The 24,373-nt window shown below is 34.7% G+C and overlaps 1 protein-coding gene across 7 annotated transcripts in view; it reads left to right on the forward strand.

Annotated features, from left to right (window-relative positions):
- Positions 1 to 24,373, forward strand: part of LOC127847111 (uncharacterized) — a 110,972-nt gene that overhangs the window by 50,487 nt on the left and 36,112 nt on the right. For 4 of the 7 annotated variants that reach the window (XM_052378737.1, XM_052378740.1, XM_052378739.1 and 1 more), the window contains 3 exons: positions 5,045 to 5,116; positions 10,536 to 10,559; positions 15,803 to 16,089. In XM_052378737.1, the coding sequence (XP_052234697.1) occupies positions 5,045 to 5,116; positions 10,536 to 10,559; positions 15,803 to 16,089 (383 nt within the window). Of the gene's footprint in view, positions 1 to 3,392; positions 4,704 to 5,044; positions 5,117 to 10,535; positions 10,560 to 15,802; positions 16,090 to 24,373 lie in introns of those variants that run through there. The other 3 variants (XM_052378741.1, XM_052378742.1, XM_052378736.1) reach the window with 3 other exon arrangements.

Raw genomic sequence — 24,373 nt, forward strand, 5'->3', positions numbered from 1 at the left:
TGGTCCAGATCAGTGAAAAAATATGGCCGCCAGGGCGCAGGGCAGTTTTCTCTCTATATATATAGTGAAAACATGTGAACACTCTAGAAGTCACATTTTTGGTCCAATCTTCATGAAATTTGGTCAGAACATGTGTTTTCTGGATATGACGGTTGAGTTCGAAAATGATTCGGATCGGTAAAAAAACATGGCCGCCAGGGGGGGGTCATTTTCCTTATATTTATATAGTAAAAAAGCTTGTGAACACTAGAAGTCACATTTTTTGCCTTATCATCATAATTTGTTTTCTAAACATCAATTTTAAAGATATCTCGGACGAGTTCGAAAATGGTCATGATGGGTGGAAAAACATGGCCGCCAGGGGGTGGGGCAGTTTTCTCTATATGTATATAATGAAAACATGTTAACAGTCTAGTTCTGATAAGCAATAATGTTAAAGAAAGATAACCTGTACATACATTCTAATAGTTAACTCCCTTGTATAAACCTGGGACTTCCTTCATAAAATGTGGTGTACATAAAGACAGTAGTTTGCATGCACTTAATAAACCTATCGTTTCTATGTCATAAAATAACTGTACATGTACTAATGCACTGTAGAGCCTTATCTTTGATCTTTACTGATAAGCCAAGTTAACTAACTGTGTTTGGTGTATTGATTAAACATCTACTGTGCTATGAAATTGTTTCCATGGCAATATTGACTCCAGTTAAATGCGCTGGCTTATCTTTACATAATTAGTGCAGTAGATAATGACCACTCTGTATTTATCAAACATACTAGTATGCTCAAGACACTCTCCCTTGAAGGGTCCACACTTCTGCTAAAATAAAATGGGCTTTATTGTATTTCTACAGTTGTTTATAGTGAAACATTGTGAATACTTATAGTCACATTTTTAGTTCAATCTGAATGACATTTGCTGAGTTCAAATGTATATATCATATCTTGATTTAGTTTACTAAATTAGTTTTAATAATATCATCTTCAAACATCATGGTGACAATCTTTATGAGCATAATATTTTTGAGGGCATATAGTGATCCGTCCGTCTGTCTGTCCTTCTGTCACACTTTGCGTTTAGGTTATCACGTTTAGGATTCGAAAAATGCTCATAACTTCTATGTCGCTTCAGATAGCAATTTGATATTTGGCATGCACGTGTATCTCATGAAGCTGCACATTTTGACTGGTGAAAAGTCAAGGTCGTCCTTTAAGGTCAAATATATGGCTTCAAAGCGGCGCAGAAGGAGGCATTTTGTTTCTGACAAACACATCTCTTGTTTGCTCATGGTGAAATTTTGTTATCACCTTTTGTCAATTGTCTGTCTTCCATTGTGCGTCATGAATATTTGCCTTGTCAACACTGTAAAGCGGCCACATTTATTGTCTGATCATCATGAAACTTTGTCAGAAGATTTGTCCCAATGATACCTTGGACGAGTTCAAAAATGGTTCAGGTCTGTTGAAAAACATGGCCGCCAGGGGGCCATTTGTTGTTCATTCTTCATGAAACTTGGATAGAACATTTGTTCCATTGATATCTTGGCCTGCAAAAAACATGTCATTTCTTTGTATCACAGGTGAGATATTTATTAGATTCAAGTTGTAAAGGCTTCATTTCTAGATACTGATGAGCAGCAGACAGCATAAAACATAAAACAAACTGCAAGTTTCTCGCAGGCTGTTCTGTTTTTATGCTGTTTGCAATAGCCATTTTCATTTTGTGTCTTGAGTGGGAAAGGGTTAAGTGTTTTCCAGATAAGCTTGTTTAGTCTGCACAGGTTATTCAGGGTTGACACTTTCCACTTTTATTGAAAATTTGAGTTGAAGTAAGTCTTTTCTAAGCAATAATTCTCTTACAGAAATTATCCTCTCTGATTAGCATGTGCAGGCGTTAAGCCCTGTTTTCTCAGATTGCGACTCATATCTTTTAGATATAACTTTGGAAAGAGAGAGGGCATGACAAACAAAAATGTAAAAAAAATGCCTTACTTTTGTTATTTGGGTTCAGAGTTGAAGATAACTGGTACTACTATGAAAGATTTGAAATTAAATATTAATTTTGTGTAAGTGTGAAACATGAAAACACAATCGAAAATGATACAATTTATTTCACATGCAAAACATGCCTGTCAGAATGTTTAACTGTCTAAGTAATGGTTTTTGAAAACCCTAGGGAGTTTGGGGGGGGGACTTTATGATTTTCACCCTGTATGCAATATAATCTAGAATCATGCTAGTTTATCAGGATAAATGTTTGTCTCTTGACATATTTTGATGGATGCGCTGATAAACGGTTTGAATCCTGACTGGATTGGTCTATAAACCCTTTCCCACTCAGAAGCAAAGTGAAAATTTCTATTCAAAAACAGCACAAAACCAGAGCAGCCTGTGAGTAACTCGCAGTCTGTTCAGGTTTTATGCTGTTTGCTGATCATCAGTATTTAAGGGTAAGAGATGAAACCTTTAAAACTTGAATCTAGTAAGAAAGTCCTTTAATTAAAATTAATTTCTTAGAGACTACAAATGCGTCAAAATACGTATCTAAATGTCTATAAAGGGTTAAATGGTCAATACTAGTCCATTTGCAATGTGTTTTACACATGCTTGTAAATACTATTTGAATTACAATGTGTTTTACACATGCTTGTAAATACTATTCGAATTACAATGTGTTTTACACATGCTTGTAAATACTATTTGAATTACAATGTGTTTGACACATGGCTTATAATTTGTTAATACATTAGAGTTACAAAGTGCGTTAAACAAATGGACCTATGCTTTCCCCTTTTTGGGGGAAAGGGAACTTTGTCCTCATCTTTTAGGCAAAAAACTATTTCTTTTGCAATGTCTGGAAGAAAGAATATACAAATTAATAATGAATGCTGTTATGTCTTAGATCAGTTGTGACAAGGTGCATAAATTCTAAGAAATTTTCTAAGTGAATGACACATTTTACGAAAGGTAAAAAAAACACATGAATATTGTGTGTGACTTTTTCTGCAGCTGAGATTAGAAGATGGAATAGGCAAACTTTCAATGGGATTAAAGATTAACATATTCTTGATAAACATGGAAGAAAGATAAAAAGAAGGCACTCATGTTGTTAAGTCTCTTGTTGAAGATGTTTTTTCCACGTCAAGATATTGTTAATCTAAGCTGGTTGATATCTTGCAACATAAATGCTGATAATGATGATTCCTTTATTGGACTACTCAGTTTTCAAGGATTTTAAATCAATTTAAAAGATACTTTTTATCAGAATTGTGCATTTCTTAGTGCAAACTTTGATTTATAATGCCCTTCCAGATTGGTTCTTTTGTTATTTTATCTGTACAGGTACAATTTAGTTTGTACTTTGGTAGCCCAACATCAACATGTCATGTTCTTGCATCTAGAATGACATTGCTTTATATCATATTGAAAAGAAATGCAATATCTTAATGAAACTTGGTGCACACAATACGATTTAAATTAGGAAAAGGAAATGACAACCAATAGTGTTTGCTTCTTGCAAAAAATTGGATTAAGAAAGAACTTAACTTTTATTAAAAAGGAAAGATCAAATTTTTTAATGTATTCCAATTAAAAAGATGGGAATGCTTTTTCTGATTAACATGTAGAATCAGTATAGCATGCAAATGAATTAGTGCTAAAGAAGGGAAAAGGAATTTGATTCTGTTTCACACATAAATGTTTAGTAATTAAGAACGTTATTCATATGAGTGAATTTTTTAATCATACATATTGCTATGTATTTAAAGATGGAAATTAAATGCAATCACACAATTTATGTGAAATAAGTAAAGTGTTTTTATAAAGGACACATTAATGTTAAAGAAGTTATAACATCACTTTGTTAGGCACAGATAATGTTTCCATTTTGGAGTTGGCGTTTTTTATGACAACAAACACATCAAAATTTATTGTTGTTTAACCCTTTCAGTGCGGGAACCGAATTTTCAAGGCCTTTGCAAACAGTTGGGATCCAGATGAGACGCCACAGAACGTGGCGTCTCATCAGGATCCAAACTGTTTGCTATTCTGATAGTATTCTTTGAAAAAAATACAAGAAAATGCTAATTTTAGAAATTAAGCAGACGACATTTTAGCAGACGACAAATTTCCCAGCATGCAAAGGGTTAATCTCAGATTAACTGCTGCAGGATACTCTAACACAGTTTTCTAACTGTTAAGTTTGAATTACAATTTAAATAACTTCCTTGTCAAATTAAAACCAACATTTGTTTGCATAATCCTCATGCTAATAACCTCATGGTTTGATTTTTCTAGAAAAGTTTTCAAATACATTAACTCTTATTGATATACATCAACCCTTTTTCATATACATTAATTAATCAGTAATTTTCATTTGAGTACCGAAACCTTTGATATGTCACTGAAATAGAAATTAAAACTGCTGCATTTAGGGCAGATGATATTGATAGATTGCTTGAATGAACGGACCATGTGAAATACTGCTGCATTGAGTGCAGATGTTATTGATAGATTACTTGAATGCAAGGGCAATTTAAAATACCGGTACTGTTGCATTTAGTGTCGATACTATTGAATTGTCAGTTTGATGGATTGCATAACAAAAGTGTCAAGCTGATTTTTACCTAAATTGTGCTGCATGGACTTGATTTGATTTTGCATTTGAAGTTGTTATCAGTGAATTAGCCTGGCAACACATGTAGGTCAAGGTCTTCATATTTTTCATAAAAGATTTTTGTCATAAACTGCAGGCGTGTTGTTGCTTTGTGAATTTACGTTCTGGTTTGTTTTTAAAAATTAGATTGTCATCATTACAAAAGCAAATTTTTTCATCAATTTATTGGAATATTGAAAAACACATTGAAAAAGAAGGCATTTTAAAATGTAAAATGGAATAATTAATTTTTGTTTGGAACATATTGACACTGTTTAAGTGCATTTTAATTTATTATATGAGGATGGAAATCAGATTATATTTGAGTTTTGAAGTTTATTACTGCATTCTGCTTTCCTAATGCAAGTTTTGTTGGAACATTTCAGGAAGTCCAGTGAAAAGCGACTTCAATGGAGATCTGTTGTGGAGAAGAGTGTAACATCCAGTCTGAACAGCAGGTGAGCATCACCATCATAATCATCATCAGTTGCAGGAGAATGAGCATCATCTTTGTCATCATCAACACAATTAGCAAACTCATTGTCAACATCATCATCATCATCATCAATAACAGCTACAAATTCAATATGATTGTGCTGCACCATCATCAACACCTTTTTTTATCACAAAAAACATCATCATCATAAGTAGCAGCAACATAAGCATAATCATCATCATCTTGAGTATCAGCAACTAAGCAACATGTTTTAAGAACTATCATCATCAGTATCTGCAACATAAGTGTCAAAATGATCAGTATGCGCAACATAAGTATCAACATCATAAGTAGCAGCAACATAAGTATCAACATAATCAGAAGCCGCTACATAAGTATCAACATTATCAGTAGCCACAACATAAGTATCAACATTATCAGTAGCAGCACCATTAGTATCAACATTATCAGTAGCTGCACCATTAGTATCAAAATTATCAGTAGCTGCACCATTAGTATCAACATTATCAGTAGCAGCACCATTAGTATCAACATTATCAGTAGCTGCACCATTAGTATCAACATTATCAGTAGCTGCACCATTAGTATCAACATTATCAGTAGCAGCAACAGAAGTATCAATATTATCAGTAGCTGCACCATTAGTATCAACATTATCAGTAGCTGCACCATTAGTATCAACATTATCAGTAGCTGCACAATTAGTATCAACATTATCAGTAGCAGCAACATAAGTATCAACATTATCAGTAGCAGCAACATAAGTATCAACATTATCAGTAGCTGCACCATTAGTATCAACATTATCAGTAGCAGCAACATAAGTATCAACATTATCAGTAGACACAACATAAGTATCAACATAATCAGTAGCAGCAACATAAGTATCAACATTATCAGTAGACACAACATAAGTATCAACATAATCAGTAGCTGCACCATTAGTATCAACATTATCAGTAGCTGCACCATTAGTATCAACATTATCAGTAGCAGCAACATAAGTATCAACATTATCAGTAGCTGCACCATTAGTATCAACATTATCAGTAGCTGCACCATTAGTATCAACATTATCAGTAGCTGCACCATTAGTATCAACATTATCAGTAGCAGCAACATAAGTATCAACATTATCAGTAGACACAACATAAGTATCAACATTATCAGTAGCAGCAACATAAGTATCAACATTATCAGTAGACACAACATAAGTATCAACATAATCAGTAGCTGCACCATTAGTATCAACATTATCAGTAGCTGCACCATTAGTATCAACATTATCAGTAGCAGCAACATAAGTATCAACATTATCAGTAGCTGCACCATTAGTATCAACATTATCAGTAGCTGCACCATTAGTATCAACATTATCAGTAGCTGCACCATTAGTATCAACATTATCAGTAGACACAACATAAGTATCAACATTATCAGTAGCTGCACCATTAGTATCAACATTATCAGTAGCAGCACCATTAGTATCAACATTATCAGTAGCTGCACCATTAGTATCAACATTATCAGTAGCTGCACAATTAGTATCAACATTATCAGTAGCAGCAACATAAGTATCAACATTATCAGTAGCAGCAACATAAGTATCAACATTATCAGTAACTGCACCATTAGTATCAACATTATCAGTAGCAGCAACATAAGTATCAACATTATCAGTAGCTGCACCATTAGTATCAACATTATCAGTAGCAGCAACATAAGTATCAACATTATCAGTAGACACAACATAAGTATCAACATTATCAGTAGCAGCAACATAAGTATCAACATTATCAGTAGACACAACATAAGTATCAACATAATCAGTAGCTGCACCATAAGTATCAACATTATCAGTAGCTGCACCATTAGTATCAACATTATCAGTAGCAGCAACATAAGTATCAACATTATCAGTAGCTGCACCCTTAGTATCAACATTATCAGTAGCTGCACCATTAGTATCAACATTATCAGTAGCTGCACCATTAGTATCAACATTATCAGTAGCAGCACCATTAGTATCAACATTATCAGTAGCAGCACCCTTAGTATCAACATTATCAGTAGCTGCACCATTAGTATCAACATTATCAGTAGCAGTACCATTAGTATCAACATTATCAGTAGCTGCACCATAAGTATCAACATTATCAGTAGCTGCACCATTAGTATCAACATTATCAGTAGCTGCACCCTTAGTATCAACATTATCAGTAGCTGCACCCTTAGTATCAACATTATCAGTAGCTGCACCATTAGTATCAACATTATCAGTAGCAGCACCATTAGTATCAACATTATCAGTAGCAGCACCATTAGTATCAACATTATCAGTAGCAGCACCATTAGTATCAACATTATCAGTAGCTGCACCATTAGTATCAACATTATCAGTAGCTGCACCATTAGTATCAACATTATCAGTAGCAGCAACATAAGTATCAACATCATAAGTAGCAGCAACATAAGTATCAACATAATCAGAAGCCGCTATATAAGTATCAACATTATCAGTAGCCACAACATAAGTATCAACATTATCAGTAGCAGCACCATTAGTATCAACATTATCAGTAGCTGCACCATTAGTATCAACATTATCAGTAGCTGCACCATTAGTATCAACATTATCAGTAGCTGCACCATTAGTATCAACATTATCAGTAGCTGCACCATTAGTATCAACATTATCAGTAGCTGCACCATTAGTATCAACATTATCAGTAGCTGCACCCTTAGTATCAACATTATCAGTAGCTGCACCATTAGTATCAACATTATCAGTAGCAGCAACATAAGTATCAACATTATCAGTAGCTGCACCATTAGTATCAACATTATCAGTAGCTGCACCATTAGTATCAACATTATCAGTAGCAGCAACATAAGTATCAACATTATCAGTAGCTGCACCCTTAGTATCAACATTATCAGTAGCAGCACCATTAGTATCAACATTATCAGTAGCTGCACCATTAGTATCAACATTATCAGTAGCTGCTACATTAGTATCAACATTATCAGTAGCTGCACCATTAGTATCAACATTATCAGTAGCTGCACCCTTAGTATCAACATTATCAGTAGCAGCACCATTAGTATCAACATTATCAGTAGCTGCACCCTTAGTATCAACATTATCAGTAGCTGCACCATTAGTATCAACATTATCAGTAGACACAACATAAGTATCAACATTATCAGTAGCTGCACCATTAGTATCAACATTATCAGTAGCAGCAACATAAGTATCAACATTATCAGTAGACACAACATAAGTATCAACATTATCAGTAGCTGCGCCATTAGTATCAACATTATCAGTAGCTGCAACATTAGTATCAACATTATCAGTAGACACAACATTAGTATCAACATTATCAGTAGCTGCACCGTTAGTATCAACATTATCAGTAGCTGCACCATTAGTATCAACTTTATCAGTAGCTGCACCATTAGTATCAACATTATCAGTAGCTGCACCATTAGTATCAACATTATCAGTAGCTGCACCATTAGTATCAACATTATCAGTAGCTGCAACATTAGTATCAATATTATCAGTAGCTGCACCATTAGTATCAACATTATCAGTAGCAGCACCATTAGTATCAACATTATCAGTAGCTGCACCATTAGTATCAACATTATCAGTAGCAGCACCATTAGTATCAACATTATCAGTAGCCACAACATAAGTATCAACATTACCAGTAGCCACAACATAAGTATCAACATTATCAGTAGCCACAACATAAGTATCAACATTATCAGTAGCAGCACCATTAGTATCAACATTATCAGTAGCTGCACCATTAGTATCACCATTATCAGTAGCAGCAACACAAACAACTTCATAATCATAGTCTTCGTCATAATTTCCACCATCATGATTATCATCATCATTGTCATCATTATCATCATTGTAGTCTTTCTCATTATTGAAACGATAGCCAGTTTAAAAACTATTGTTATGCTTCCAATATTTTCTGTATTTCACAATGTCATAATTCTTTCATATTTGGTTACCTATAATCATGCAACATATTCAGTCATAAATGCTGTAATTTTCTGCCAGATTGCATGACTAGCTCTTGCTTTAGGTGTGAATGGATAGTTCTGGAACTGTAATTACTTAGATACGTTTTTTCACACATTTGTAGCCCTTAGAAAGTTAAATTTTATTAAAGGCCTATCTTACTGGATTCAAATTTTAAAGTCTTCATTTCCAACCCTAAGATACTAATGAGCAGCAAACAGCATAGAACCTGAACAGACTTGCGAGTTACTCGGAGACTGTTCTGGTTTTATGCTGTTTGCACAGAGCCATTTTCACTATGCTTCTGAGTGGGAAAGGGTATATCACTTGATAGGCAAGATGGCAACAGTTTTATTTACTGTTTTATATCCTTATGTTCTTGTATTATTTTTTTTAAATGCCCCTCACTTTTCAGCCATAACAGCAAGAAAGTTATTAGTGTTTATTTCTTATTAATATTCGCTCTATATCTCTACTTTAGTCTCTGCAAAATTTCTAAGCAGGTTGACCTAATTACTGCTCCACTAAGAAAACTTGCAGCAGTTAAGTTGAGATATAAAGCGAATTTTGATAAGAAATAATCACTTTCTTACTGATCACTTTTTTACTGATATGGCTGGATAGTTAGCGTCATTTAAAAATTAAACAAAAGTGCTCAAAGGGTATAAAACGCCTAAAAATGCCTGCCTCGGCATGGACGTCGCCATCTTGACTATCATGTGATTACCTCCTGCGGTAATCTGGATTTGCTTCAGCTATTCTTGCTTGAAAGGGAGAGTTAACACAGTTTGAGGCTGGATAATGTGTGTCCCTTACATTGGGATTTTGATAAGAATTTTTGCAAAAAAATCCAACCATTCTTGTGCAAAATACTACTGTTTGTCTAGCTGGAATACATTTTCTTGAAAGACAACATATTTCAATCAAAAAAAGTTCATTTGTGCATAAGCAAAGTGTTTTACAATCTTCAGTTTTAGAGAACAATTTTATGACTCAGAATGGCAAGTCAGTTTTTGAGGGGAAAATAACCCAGCCCAAAACTGTTTGACTGCCCATTTAGCCCTTTCCTGCTCAGAAGCATAGTGAAAATGGCTATGTGCAAACAGCATAAAACCAGAACAGCCTGTGAGTAACTTGCAGTCTGTTCAGGTTTTATGCTGTTTGCTGCTCATCAGTATCTAAAAGTTGGAAATAAGGGATTTAAAACTTGAATTTAGTAAGGAAGGCGTTTAAGTAAGTTTTACTTTCTAAAAGGCTACAAATACATCAAAATACATTAAATTTAACTTTCTAAAAGACTACAAATACATCAAAATACGTATCTAAGTGGTAAACCTTGGTTTAAATAGCATGATGTTTGCTTGGTGATTTGCAGACCGACCCAAACGCTTCGTTCCTGGTAAGCTGAGCATGTTTGTGTCCCTCACTGTTGCAAAAACTTCTTTATAACATGACCTACGCTCCAAGAGTAAAATAACGTAATGGTCAATTTTGTTTATTACACGGGTGTTATTACACTAGTTATATAACTGTGAAATAACGTCATTTTTTTGACGAAATGACGTCATTATTCCAGCGAATTTCTTCAGTTAAACTCTTTTACAATTTGAATATGCAGTGAAAAGAGCATAAAATAAAAAGAAAATGTGTTGGTCATGTTATAATTAGAATCTTAGATTTGTGGTCATTTTGTATTGACTTTATTAAACTCATCATCTAAATAAATTATCTTTATTTATATGACTGTGTAATAAATTCAATACAAAACAACCTCTCATGCAAAATCCTATATACAACACACCCTATCTTTCATGCATGTTGTATTCCGCACCAAAGGCGGAGGGATATAGAATAGAGTGAATGTCCCTCTGTCAGTTTGTCAGTCCGTCCATCCATCTGTCACAAAAACTATTTTTGGTGGGGGATATCTTTTTAACGAATGCGCTTGTTTCTGTCATGATTTCTTTCTAGTGTTTTGATGCATACAATATGAAAGAAGCCCTATAACCATAGCCTCGCCTATTCATGGTATTCTGTTGCTTTAAGGCTTTCATGTCGCACAATGTTTGAAAATAAAACAAATTCTATGTGTCATAAGAACAGCATCACTTATAATCTTGCCATTCACTTGCTGTAAGGCTCGAGCCTTGATCAAAAAGACACGTAGTGGTATATACAGCTTAAGCTCTGGGATGAGTTATTTTTATGTGATTATTTCTTTTGCTAATTTTGCAAAGTAACACAATTTATTAAAGCAAATGTCATTCCCTGCATGCAAAAGATCCCTCAAGGTATTGATTCTTGACATAAAAAGAGGTACCTAGTGAATGCAAACAACAAAAAAGTATGCAGTATGATGCAGAGGGACATGCCATGCGCTAAATGAAATATGGTACATGCCAATAAAAAGGTTACAAAATGTAATTTACATAAAAACTTATCAACCAAAGTTTGGTGCAAAGAAGTACAAATTGGAGTTGTATCACTTGAGAGCCAATACAGTCTTTAGTTTTTGCTGTTTTTAACAATGGTCTATCTATATAATGGTAGATATGGTAGTTTTTGCTGTTTTTAACAATGGTCTATCTATATAATGGTAGATATGGAAGATATGAAATGGAAAACTAAAACAAGAGTTACCAATAAAGAATAAAATGATTAAATTACACACAATAAGTGCAAACAAATGCATTGTAAATCATTCAGCCTTTGGTGGTTAACTGATTTGTATTGTAAAGAGTTAGAAAAACACTGTTGATAAAGTTGTATTAAACACACATTGCAATAGCATGCATACCTTTATGTCCTAGAAGGAGAGTAAATAGTCTGTGCACCGCTGCTGTGAATGGGCTGGTTTGATGATCGCTCTACTTTCTGATTTCCACAATATAACCATTTAAATTTCAATGGTTGGGAGGACTTTAACAATACTTTGAAATGTTAGTACTAATGGCCGGACAATTCACCTCCTTCAGTGTATTTCCAAGCCATTCTTAGAATAGGCCTGTATTTCCAAGCCATTCTTAGAATAGGCCTGTATTTCCAAGCAATTCTTAGAATAGGCCTGTATTTCCAACCCATTCTTAGAATAGGCCTGTATTTCCAACCCATTATTAGAATTGGCCTGTATTTCCAACCCATTATTAGAATAGGCCTGTATTTCCAACCCATTATTAGAATAGGCCTGTATTTCCAACCCATTTTTAGAATAGGCCTGTATTTCCAACCCATTATTAGAATAGGCCTGTATTTCCAACCCATTTTTAGAATAGGCCTGTATTTCCAACCCATTATTAGATGAGGCCTCTTTTTTTCCAACCCAGACCTACATGTATCATAGGTCATAGCAGTCGTAATTTATTCCTTGCAAAGAACAGTATTTCAAGAAAGCTAAATTTAAAGGGAACTTCTCATGTTTTGGTTAATTGACAATTTTTTTTTTCAGATTTGCAAATTTTGTTGTAGTTCTTATATATGTGAGATAACAGTAATGCTGAACATTTGCCATGCTCTAAAATAAGCAAAGCATTGTGCTGGCAAGTTGTTCATTTTTATATTAATAGTTAAAATATGGTGTTATTTCTTTATAATTGATTTGAATAAGAAAAGCTATTCAGAACACTCTAGTTGCTTGTGATCTTTAGTATAAATCTTGTAATTAAAGCAGGTGACATGCATATATTTCTCACTGAACCTTGCATCTCAACCCTTTCCCTTTCAGAGGCAAAGTGAAAACTGCTCTGTGCAAACAGCATTAAAAACCAGAACAGTCTGCGAGTAACTCGCTGTTTGTTCAGGTTTTATGCTGTTTGGGGCTCATCAGTATCTAAGGGTTGGAAATGAAGCCTTTGAAAACTTGAATCTAGTAAGAAAGGTCTTCAAATAAATGTAACTTTCTAAGAGACTACAAACACATCAAAATACGTATCTAAGTGGGCAAGGGTTTCCTTACTGCCCAATGACATTTCAGTTTCATCCATATATGACCATAGTTTATATCAGAGTAGCTTCACTCCGAGAACAAGGTGAGTCCGCACAGGCTAATCAGAGATGATAATTTCCGCGCAGACTATTTTTGCTTAAAATATACTTTCTTAAATGAAAATTCCATTCATGCGGAAAATTTTATCCCTGATTAGCCAATGCAGACAGCGCAGGCTAATATGGGAAGACAATTCATGAACATGCATTAAGCCCTGTTTTCCCAGAAGGAGGCTCAATGTATAACCATACTTTAATTCATATTACATAAATGTCTTGTTCTGTGAAAGCTGGTCATAATGCATGTGCGTAAAGTGTCGTCCCAGATTAGCCTGTACAGTCCGCACAGGCTAATCAGGGACGACACTTTCCGCCTAAACTTGATTTTCGGTAAGGAGGGACTTCCTTGAAACTAAAAATACCATTAAAGCGGAAAGTGTCGTCCCTGTGCGTACTGCACAGGGTAACCTTGGACGACACTTTACGCACATGAATTAAGCCCAGTTTTCTCAGAACAAGACGCATAAATGTTTTCATTTAGACGTTGCTTCATAAATTAGTTGCATCCTTTCTCCAATAATGTTGAAAGTCAATAAATTTGGATGATACCTCTAGACGGGTTTGGTTATAAAGCCTCCTTTGGATTATGTGGCTTAATTCATGTGCGTAAAGTGTCATCACAGATGAAGCCAACACAGGCTACCAGGGATACCCTTTTCCGCCTAAACTGGATTGTTGAAGAGACTTCCTGTAAACAAAATATACCATAAAAGGTGAAAGTGTAGTTCCTCATGGCACAGGCTAATCTGGAACAACACTTTACGCACTTGCATTAAGCCCCATTTTCCCACAGTGCAGGTCTCCACTTGTTGTTGTTGTTGTCTTAGTAATAGTTCACTGTGTGTTGCTATTCTTCACTGGTATTTACATATGGGGATGTTTTATCTTGGCATAATTATTTATATCTGATGAGTAAATTTATAGTCCATATTGATAATTTTATTGAAATTAATTTTTATGTCCCCCACCCACTATAGTGGGGGACATATTGTTTTTGCCCTGTCTGTTGGTCTGTATGTTGGTCTGTTTGCTCCAACTTTAACATTTGCAATAACTTTTTCAATATTCAAGACAGCAAACTTGATATTTGGCATGCATGTGTATCTCATGGAGCTGCACATTTTGATTGGTGAAAGGTCAAGGTCATCTTTCAAGGTCAGAGGTCAAATATATGTGGCCAAAATCGCTCATTTTATGAATACTTTTGCAATATTGAAGATAGCAACTTGATAATTGGCATGCATGTGTATCTCATGGAGCTGCACATTTTGAGTGGTGAAAGGTCATGGTCGTAATTCAAGGTCAGACGTCAAATATATGTGGCCAAAATCGCTCATTTTATGAATACTTTGGCAATATTGAAGATACCAACTTGATATTTGGCATGCATGTGTATCTCATGGAGCCGCACATTTTGAGTGGTGAAAGGTCAAGGTCATCCTTCAAGGTCAGAGGTCAAGTATATGTGGCCAAAATCGCTCATTTTATGAATACTTTGGCAATATTGAAGATACCAACTTGATATTTGGCATGCATGTGTATCTCATGGAGCCGCACATTTGAAGTGGTGAAAGGTCAAGGTCATCCTTCAAGGTCAAAGGTCAAACAAAAAAACAAAAAAATTCAAAGCGGCGCAGAAGGGGACATAGTGTTTCTGACAAACACATTTTTCAATATTGAAAATAGCAACTTGATATTTGGCATGCATGTGTATCTCATGAAGCTGCACATTTTGAGTGGTGGAAGTTCAAGGTCAAGGTCATCCTTCAAGGTAAAAAAAAAATAAAATTTAAAATCAAAGCGGCGTTCTCATGAAGCTGCACATTTTGAGTGGTGGAAGTTCAAGGTCAAGGTCATCCTTCAAGGTCAAGGTCATCCTTCAAGGTCAAAGGTAAAAAAAAAAAAAAATTCAAAGCAGCGTTCTCATGAAGTTGCACATTTTGAGTGGTGGAAGTTCAAGGTCAAGGTTATCCTTCAAGGTCAAGGTCATCCTTCAAGGTCAAAGGTCAATTTTTTTATTATTTTTTTTTCAAAGCGGCGTTCTCATTAAGCTGCACATTTGAGTGGTGGAAGTTCAAGGTCAAGGTCATCCTTCAAGGTCAAAGGTCAAAATAAATAAATTTCAAAGCGGTTCAGAAGGGGACATAGTGTTTCAGACAAACACATTTCTTTTTTTTTGTATTTAAATTGTATATATCAACTTATTTATGTGCAAAACTAGTATATCTTATATAGAATTGCTTATCTCTTACAACAGCTTCATGCTTACCCCTAAATGTGGATCTTGATGTGATTTTAACTTAAGAAAAGGTGAAAAAATACAACTCTGGGATAGAAAATAAATGACACACTTGCAGAACCATCATGTCAGCATTTCAGGATAGCAAAAATTGCTTCCTTTCCCACTACTATCATGGTGAAAATGGGGATAATTATATGATGATGTAAAAAAAGTGACTTATTTTTTCAGTGTTATTGTAACAATTATTATTTTTCCTGTTTATAACAGTGAAGTACCAATACTGTCACAACATTTCCCTATAAATTACGGGAAATCATAAAATTAAATATAAAAATGACAATTTGATATGCTTTTTCCAGTGTTGAGCAGATTCTATGCCAGCGAGAGATGGACCCGGAAACTGTGCTACGCAATCTTGGTTTTGATGGCTCCAGCGCCGACGACCCCCTAAACAGAATACCGGACAGGTTCCTGGCACACCAGAGATTACTACAGGAAACCAGTCTGGCTCAGTATTTGCTGAGTCATCCTGAACTGCAGGGTCAACTTCCTGTGTCTGGTTCCCAGCCGTTCTCAAGCCCTCAGCTGATGGAGAACTGGGCCCAAGATCAAAGCGCTGCCGGGTCTTCCAAATCGAAACGAAAAGGTCAGTCAGATGATGGTAATGTTGATGATGACTTTTTAGAGGGATCTTACACCAAGCAAGAGATTGCTTTGGAAAACTCTGATGAAGATGTTGATGAAGAAATTGTAGATGAGAAAATCCTGCACAATAGCAAGGTGCTAGGGCTTAGTGGAATCGTTCCATCTAGGTATTTGATAAAATGTGACAAATTGAAAACAGGCAATAATTACAGTCCAAACGAGAATTCAGAATTTCCTACTAATAATAGCAATAGCAGCACTGCCCCTGAATGTGTTCCTGTGCAACAGAAGTGTGTCAGCACAGTCATTGTTGATGTACACTGTGTCCAAACACCGTCTGTGGAGTAAATGCTTAACAAGGGAAGCAACCTTGTTTGGTTTAGCAAAGGGAGACAATCCCATATGCCAGGTTAACTTACTGCAAGGATAGCAACCCTGTCTTGTTTAATCAAGGGAGGCAATGCAATTGTCAGTAATTCTCCTAAATATTGTGTTGGAAAACAAAATTAGTTGAATAATAAAAAGATAAGCAGTAAATAAGTACTTAAACTGAAACAATAAGGCATTTGTTGGCAGGCATATTTTTCTGCTGCATTTTATTGCTCATTTACTGGGGTTGTGATAGAGAAGGCACTATGTTATAGACACTAGGTGTGAGATAAAAACTTGTTTGTAATTATTAGTTACTTCAATAGTAAATACAGCACCAGATATGATGACTATTGGATTATTTTTGTTGAATAAACACTGAATCATTTCCTTTCCATATATAAATAACAAAAAGATAAAAATATTAAATACCGTAGGTTTTCACGTATAGCGCGCTCCCGTTTATAGAGCGTAGGCTGTTTTTTAAATGCAAACATGGAGAAAATAATATTTAAAGACAATAAAACCACCAAATCGGACCAAAATGGCCGCCATTTTATTTTTGCACATCCAATAATCCGGGGCATTGGAAAGCTTAATTAAGCATTCAAAATAGGAAGCGTCATTATGATTAGGAGCATGGGTTGCATAGCACTATACTTTTCTGACAATTTTGTAATTTTCTAGCAAAAGATTAACAGTCCAAGTGCATTTCGTGAAAAACGTGAGAAAATAAGAATTAGTGTACATCTTGTAATTTTTCCTCGGGGAAAGCATGGGCATTACCGGTAAATTTGAATGTCGCATGGGAGACAGGGATACAGTTGTTGAGGTACACCACTGTTGAACGTTCAATATTTATACACACAAAATGCAATTGCATATCTTCACGTTCTCAAGTGTCAATTAGTGTATCAAATGTCAATTAGCGTCTTAACAAGTCGTGGCACATATTACTCAATAACATCTGCCAATTACGAAGTGCAAAATGACTCCCTTTCACACCTACCGTTACCCGCAAAAAAGACCTCGTTCGCACCTACCCTTGCCTGCTCTCCGCAATGTCGACAACAATCCCCATCAGAATTCATCAATAAAGAAGTGTAAAAACACAAACAAAGAAATGTCTGCAAGTTTATTCAAACAAATTTATTTTTGACCAAAACTTCTTCTACTGCATTCATATCTACCAGTAGCGACTTCTTGTTGTTTCGACAATGGACCCTCAGTCTGCACGATTATAGGGTGGTAGTTTTCTGGAAAAAAACATGGCGACCATTTTGATTATTTACGGTTACACAACATATTTTTTACCAATTTAGCAGCCAGGATAGCGTTGAATAAATGTATAGCGCGCACCAGCTTTTTAATTTGAATTTTGGAGGTAAAACACTGCGCGCTATACGCGGAAAAAAAAGTAATCCACGATTGAGCTCGAACCACTGACCCATGGAGTAAAAGTCAAGCGCAGTAACAACTCGACCATTTGTGCTCATATACTTTGAGGCGTATTCTATACCTTTTATGCGCAATCCTTGTCATGTCACAAAATATAATGATAGCAACTGAACTCTCCAAATTATTCAATTGTTTCGCGTTTGTAACACTTTATAATTTTCAGGTTTTTAAATCCTTAAAACATTCATATAGTCAATATGTTAGAGCGTGGTAAATGTTCAGTATTACTGTTTCCTCGCAAACATCATAACTACAACGAAAATTTGCAAATCTGAAAAAAAATTGTGAATTTACCCAAACATGAAAAGATCCCTTTAAATGTGTCATACATGTAAATATAATGCTATAATATTATCATGATGATTGGTATTCATTTGTAAAAGAATCATCATCTTTGTGAAAAAACAACAACTGTATGTGTTGATGCAAAGGCAAAAATGAAAAATATTTATTATTTTCATGCCATCTTGGAATCTGAGGGTAAGGTGGTATCATTATGTTTGTGTAGTTGTGATATTTTCCTGTTATTTATGAAAATCAAGTGCTTGTTCAAACATATACACACTGTGCAACATTGAATTCATAAAAAAACATGCACTATATGTGGACATATTATTGGACCAATATTATATTGTTTTATGGTTTCATAATACAGTGTTAACCGTTTCATTTTGTTAGAACTAAAATGTGTGTTTATGTCTGCTATTGTCAATAACTAGGAATTAGAACGCATTTTTTTTCTGTGTTTTTAACTTCTTATTTTCTTCTTCCTGTTAATTTTACTTTAACATCTTTCACACAAGTTTCAATCCGAAAATAAGTTTGTTTTTGGCTGGATGGTAACAGCTCTTGTACTGAGCATAAATTCATGGCAATAATTCATCATCTGGCATGGAGTGAACAAATGTAAATGCCGGGCATTCATAAAAAGAGATTGAATGCTCATTTTTATCTTTGTTTTGTAGCAAATTAACGAGCATTTCGCGTTTTAATGAGTTGAAATTCAACAGACTCTTTCAGGTCACTGACAGACTTACGTACTTTATCTATTCAAGGAGAAGAACAGTTGAGTTCACTGTCTTGGAGCAGTAGGACTTGTTTGAGGCATGTTCTTAGAAAACTTGGCATAATGCATGTGTGTAAAGTGCCATTCCAGATTAGCCTGTGCAGTCCGTGAGACGACACTTTCTGCTTTTATGACATTTTTCATTTAAATGGAATCTCTTCTTAGCAAAAATCCAATTTAGACTGGAAAGTGTCATCCCTGATTAGCCTGTGTGGACTGCACAGGCTAATATGGGACGACACTTTACGCACATGCTTTATGCCCAGTCTTCTCAGAATGCGACTTGTTTGATTTTCTGCATGGGTATACCATCCTTGCATAATGGATTAAATACCAAATTGTTTCATTAAATATGGTTAATCAAATTCAGATAAGTCATTGTTCTAAAATGATATCGGTTGTGCTAAATGTGTGAAGGGATGTCATTTGCTCAAGACTTCATTATTAAGTATTTGAGTATTTGGGGTATGTAGAGTAACAAAATTCTTTCATAACTAGAATCAGGTGTGCAGATTAACAAAATTGATAAAAAAAACTGCTATCTCTGTTTTTATCAATCGTAAGATTTGAGTTCTGGCCCACCTGTTGAAGTATTAAAAAAGACTTAATACTAAAGGTGCAATGATTATTTCAAGGGCAAAAAGAGTGCTATTATTATATTGGGCGTTTTCTTGTAATTCTTAAAATTTATCCAGTGAAACTTATTTGATTACATTGTTTTAAAAAATGCTGGACTTTTTGAAGAAAGACCTACATTTGGGATGAATCTTGTTTTGTTTTCATTTAATGGGACTTCTTAACAGATTTTGGCTTTTTATGTCCCCCACCACTATAGTGGGGGACATATTGTTTTTGCCCTGTCTGTTGGTTTTTTGCTTTGTTTGTTTGTTTGTGCAAACTTCAACATTTGCCATAACTTTTGCATTATTGAAGATAGCAACTTCATATTTGGCATGCATGTGTATCTCATGGAGCTTCACATTTTGAGTGGTGAAAGGTTAAGGTCAAGGTCATCCTTGAAGGTCAAAGGTCAAATATATGGGTTAAAATCGCTCATTTAATGTACACATTTGCAATATTGAAGATAGCGACTTGATATTTGGCATGCATATGTATCTCATGGAGCTGCACATTTTGAGTGGTGAAAGGTCAAGGTCACCCTTCAAGGTCAAATATTTGGGGACATAGGGTTTCACAAACACATCGCTTGCTTAACTTTTGTCATGGACTGCTTAGAATTAATAAATGTTAAAATTGCAATAAAGAGCTTTAGTAGGAAAAGAGAATAGATTGTGAGAAAGAAAATATTGTTTTTGCCAAACTGGTCTCAAACCACTGACCTTTGGAGTAAAAACATAATGCCTTTGCAACTGAGCCATCCTTGCTGTTAGCATATGCTTAGCCTTCAAATCTTTCATTTTGTGCCAAAAAGTTGGAAAATGGTCATTTTGACAATATGTGAACAATTAAGTCCCTTTAATATGTGAATGATTATTTAGCACTTATTATACAGTGGATAGACATAATTTTGTAAATACTCATTGTAAGAATGTTAATTTTGTTCTCTTTGAATTGAACACAGTAGCTAGGAAATTTAAGAATACAAATATTATTACTATGACCTATGCTTGCACAGTTTTATAAACAGAGAAATATATAATATGATCTACTGAAATGTGCACATTTCATTTTTAATCCCCCTCCTTTCTAAATTGTGCACCTCTATCTTTCATTTGTTATTCATTGCTCACAATTGTCATACCTATGACATTTATTTATGCATTTGTTATGTACTTTGTTGATTTTTTTATGAATATTATTAAGTGTCCATGCTGCTTTCATAGAGGGTACTTTTTATGCCATACCTTGTTATATTTCTTCATGTTTCTAACTTTAACCCTTTGCATGCTGGGAAATTTGTCGTCTGCTAAAATATCTTCTGCTGAATTTCTAAAATTAGCATTTTCTTCGATTTTTTGCAAAGAACACTATCAGAATAGCAAACAGTTTGGATCCTGATGAGACGCCACGTTCTGTGGCGTCTCATCTGGATCCAAACTGTTTGCAAAGGCCTTCAAAATTCGGTTCCAGCACTGAAAGGGTTAATAGTAGCTTGGTAATGTAATATTTGACCTGCATCATGCAAAAATGGTTCTTAATCAATATGATGTTAGTGTAAACCCAGATTAGACTGCGCAATCTGATCAGGGGCTATGCTATCAGCTATAAAGTTACACAAGGTTTTGTTGTCTCATTAGCAGACAGGTTACCTCTTGACCAGCTTGCGTAGGCTGGGCTAGTGCTTATAATGCTGGCAACATATGGCATAAGACCCATTTTTGCATGACGGGGCTAATTTATTGCTGAATGTTGTTGTGATATTTTTCATTCTTGTATTTGTTAATTTATCAGTCAGTACTTTCTAGTTACTGTTTATATTCAATGTGATATATTGTTATGAAATAAATATAATTTTCGTTGGATAATGAGTTTCTCTACCAGAAATTTCGTCTAAGTTAAGATAAATACGTTAAAAATACATTATGTACCATGTTTATAACACTCACACAGTTAATTAGCCCATAAAAATAGATTTACTCTGAATATATGCAACGTATTAAAATTGTCTAATAGTAGATAATAAAAAAGGCAATCTATTCACACTGCCCTTTCATGTAGATACATTTCAAAAATATGTATTGAAGTTCATAAAAAAAAGTGGATTTTTATAGAAATAGTTAAATTTTTCCTCGCCCCAGGCAGTGAAACTGTTCTTTTATTTTTTAACTAACCTTTACAATGGGGTCATACACAATTATTTTTAACTGTTGCCATGTGGCAGGTCCATATATACTTCAAGCATCTGTCAGCAACCGCCATGCGAGATTCAGGTTATCGTTTACCATTTAGGAACATCCTGTCAACTTAACGGTCATCGTGCGGTCACTTGATGATGTTACCGTGGTAATACACCTTATGAGTTGACCTTCACAGACATGACGCAGTAAATCATTACCATCAGCATGAAAATATTGTATCTAAATTTGAAGTGTTATGTACATATAACTGTTGTGCGATTTGAACCATAAAGTGTAGCCAGTGTTGATGAAAAGTTATCAATTGTTTTATTTATTTTTTTCGAAAAAACAAACTTCTGCAAAACAAGTAGCAAAAAGAAAGGTAAAGTACAATTCTGTACAATGAGACATATAATTTTTATCCCCCGCCAGAGGCGGAGGGATATTGTTTTGGCGTTGTCCGTCCGTCCGTGCGTCCGTCCATCCGGCACTTTTGTGTCCGGAGCCATATCTTGGAAGTGCTTTGGCGGAGTTCATTGAAACTTTGTATGAGTATATATATGCAAAAGAGGATGATGCACGCCAAATGGCATTGTACACCATCTGTTAAAAATAGAGTTATAGCCCTTTGTATCTTGAAAAAATGCTTTTTACTATAGGCACTTTTGTGTCCGGAGCCATATCTTTGAAGTGCTTTGGCGGATTTCATTGAAACTTGGTTTGAGTATATATATGCATAAGAGGATGATGCACGCCAAATGGCATTGTACACCATCTGTTAATACAGAGTTATGGCCCTTTGTATCTTGAAAATATGCTTTTTACTATAGGCACTTTTGTGTCCGGAGCCATATATTGGAAGTGCTTTGGCGGATTTCATTGAAACTTGGTATGAGTATATATATGCATAAGAGGATGATGCACGCCAAATGGCATTGTATACCATCTGTTAAAAACAGAGTTATGGCCCTTTGTATCTTGAAAAAATGCTTTTTACTATAGGCACTTTTGTGTCCGGAGCCATATCTTGGAAGTGCTTTGGCAGATTTCATTGAAACTTGGTACGAGTATATATCCCCCGCCAGAGGCGGAGGGATATTGTTTTGGCGTTGTCCGGCTGTCCGTCTGTCCGTCACTTTTGTGTCCGGAGCCATATCTTGGAAGTGCTTTTGCGGATTTCATTGAAACTTGGTATGAGTATATATATTGATAATAGGATGATGCACGCCAAATGGCATTGTACACCATCTGATAATAACAGAGTTATGGCCCTTTGTATCTTCAAAAAAATGCTTTTTTAGCGTCAAATATAACACTTTTGTGTCCAGAAGTATATAGGTGGGGGATATCAATTCAATGAATTTGCTTGTTCTTATGTAAACTTTATGATTTCATTCTCTTAAAATTACTTGATAAACATTCTAACTTTAAATATTACTTTCAATCCAAACCTAACATTTAAAATGACTTTGTGTGGAATTCTAACAGTTAAAATAACTTTAATAACAATTATAACAGTTAAAATGGCTTGAATGAGAATTCTTACACTTAAAATGGCTTGAATGAGAATTCTTACACTTAAAATGGCTTGAATGAAAACTGTTGTAGTAAAAATTGCTTGAATGAGAATTCTTACAGTTAAAATGGCTTGAATGAGATTTCTTACATCTAAAATTAATGGAAACAGAATTTTTGCTTCTACGTTTAAAACAAAGAGCGATTGATTGTTAATCACTTAATCTGAGCCCAGCTCAACAAAGCAACAATAGCGGTGTAAATATGTTCTTGTTAATAATGATCTACCCATTGAAGAATTGCACTTGTATGGGCTTATTTTGAATTAAGACACCAATTATAGAAATAAGAGTTTTGTCAGAAATTAGCCTGCTGCTGCCTGTGTGAGTGATTTAAGACTTAAAAATGAGGGGTCAACTTTTAATAGAAGGGCTTCTAGGTCATATTCAAAATGGAGAAAAAAACTTTGTCATTATAGTTTTAGTTGTTGAATTAAAAAATAAATATAACAATTGTTCAAAGTAATGGACAACTATGGTTCTTAACATTAGACTCAAGTAAATTTCTGTTCAATTTCGTTCGTTCTAGCGATTTACATGGGCACCACTGTCATACCAGTCAGTGATTCTATTACCTACTTTCCATAATTTACAGCTCCAGATGTCGGATAATTGGTCCAATCAAATGTTAATTGAAATGATCAGCAAGAATAGAGGTTACATTCTACTAATATGAAGAGATTATATTCTACTAATTTTCATTGTTAGATGTCATGAAAGCCATCATGGGAATCAAAATAAGGAAGCAATTTATTCAAATGAAGAATATGTTTGTCAGTTACATTCATAAAATTTGTTATATGATCTTTAGATATTGGTTCTTTGCAAAATTAGTACTCAGTTGAAAATTTGATCATGATGTTTCTCACCGAGTCTCGCTGAAAAATTACATTAAATATTGTACCAGCATTTATTTAATATTGGGTATCATTTGTGGCTGAATTGAAGGTTTTCTTAATTATGTTTTATATTTGCAACACAAGAACAGTACTTGCACTTAAGTTGTGTATAATTCTTTTT

This window comes from Dreissena polymorpha, chromosome 10 (genome assembly GCF_020536995.1).
Source record: "Dreissena polymorpha isolate Duluth1 chromosome 10, UMN_Dpol_1.0, whole genome shotgun sequence".
Lineage (NCBI taxonomy): Eukaryota > Metazoa > Mollusca > Bivalvia > Myida > Dreissenidae > Dreissena > Dreissena polymorpha.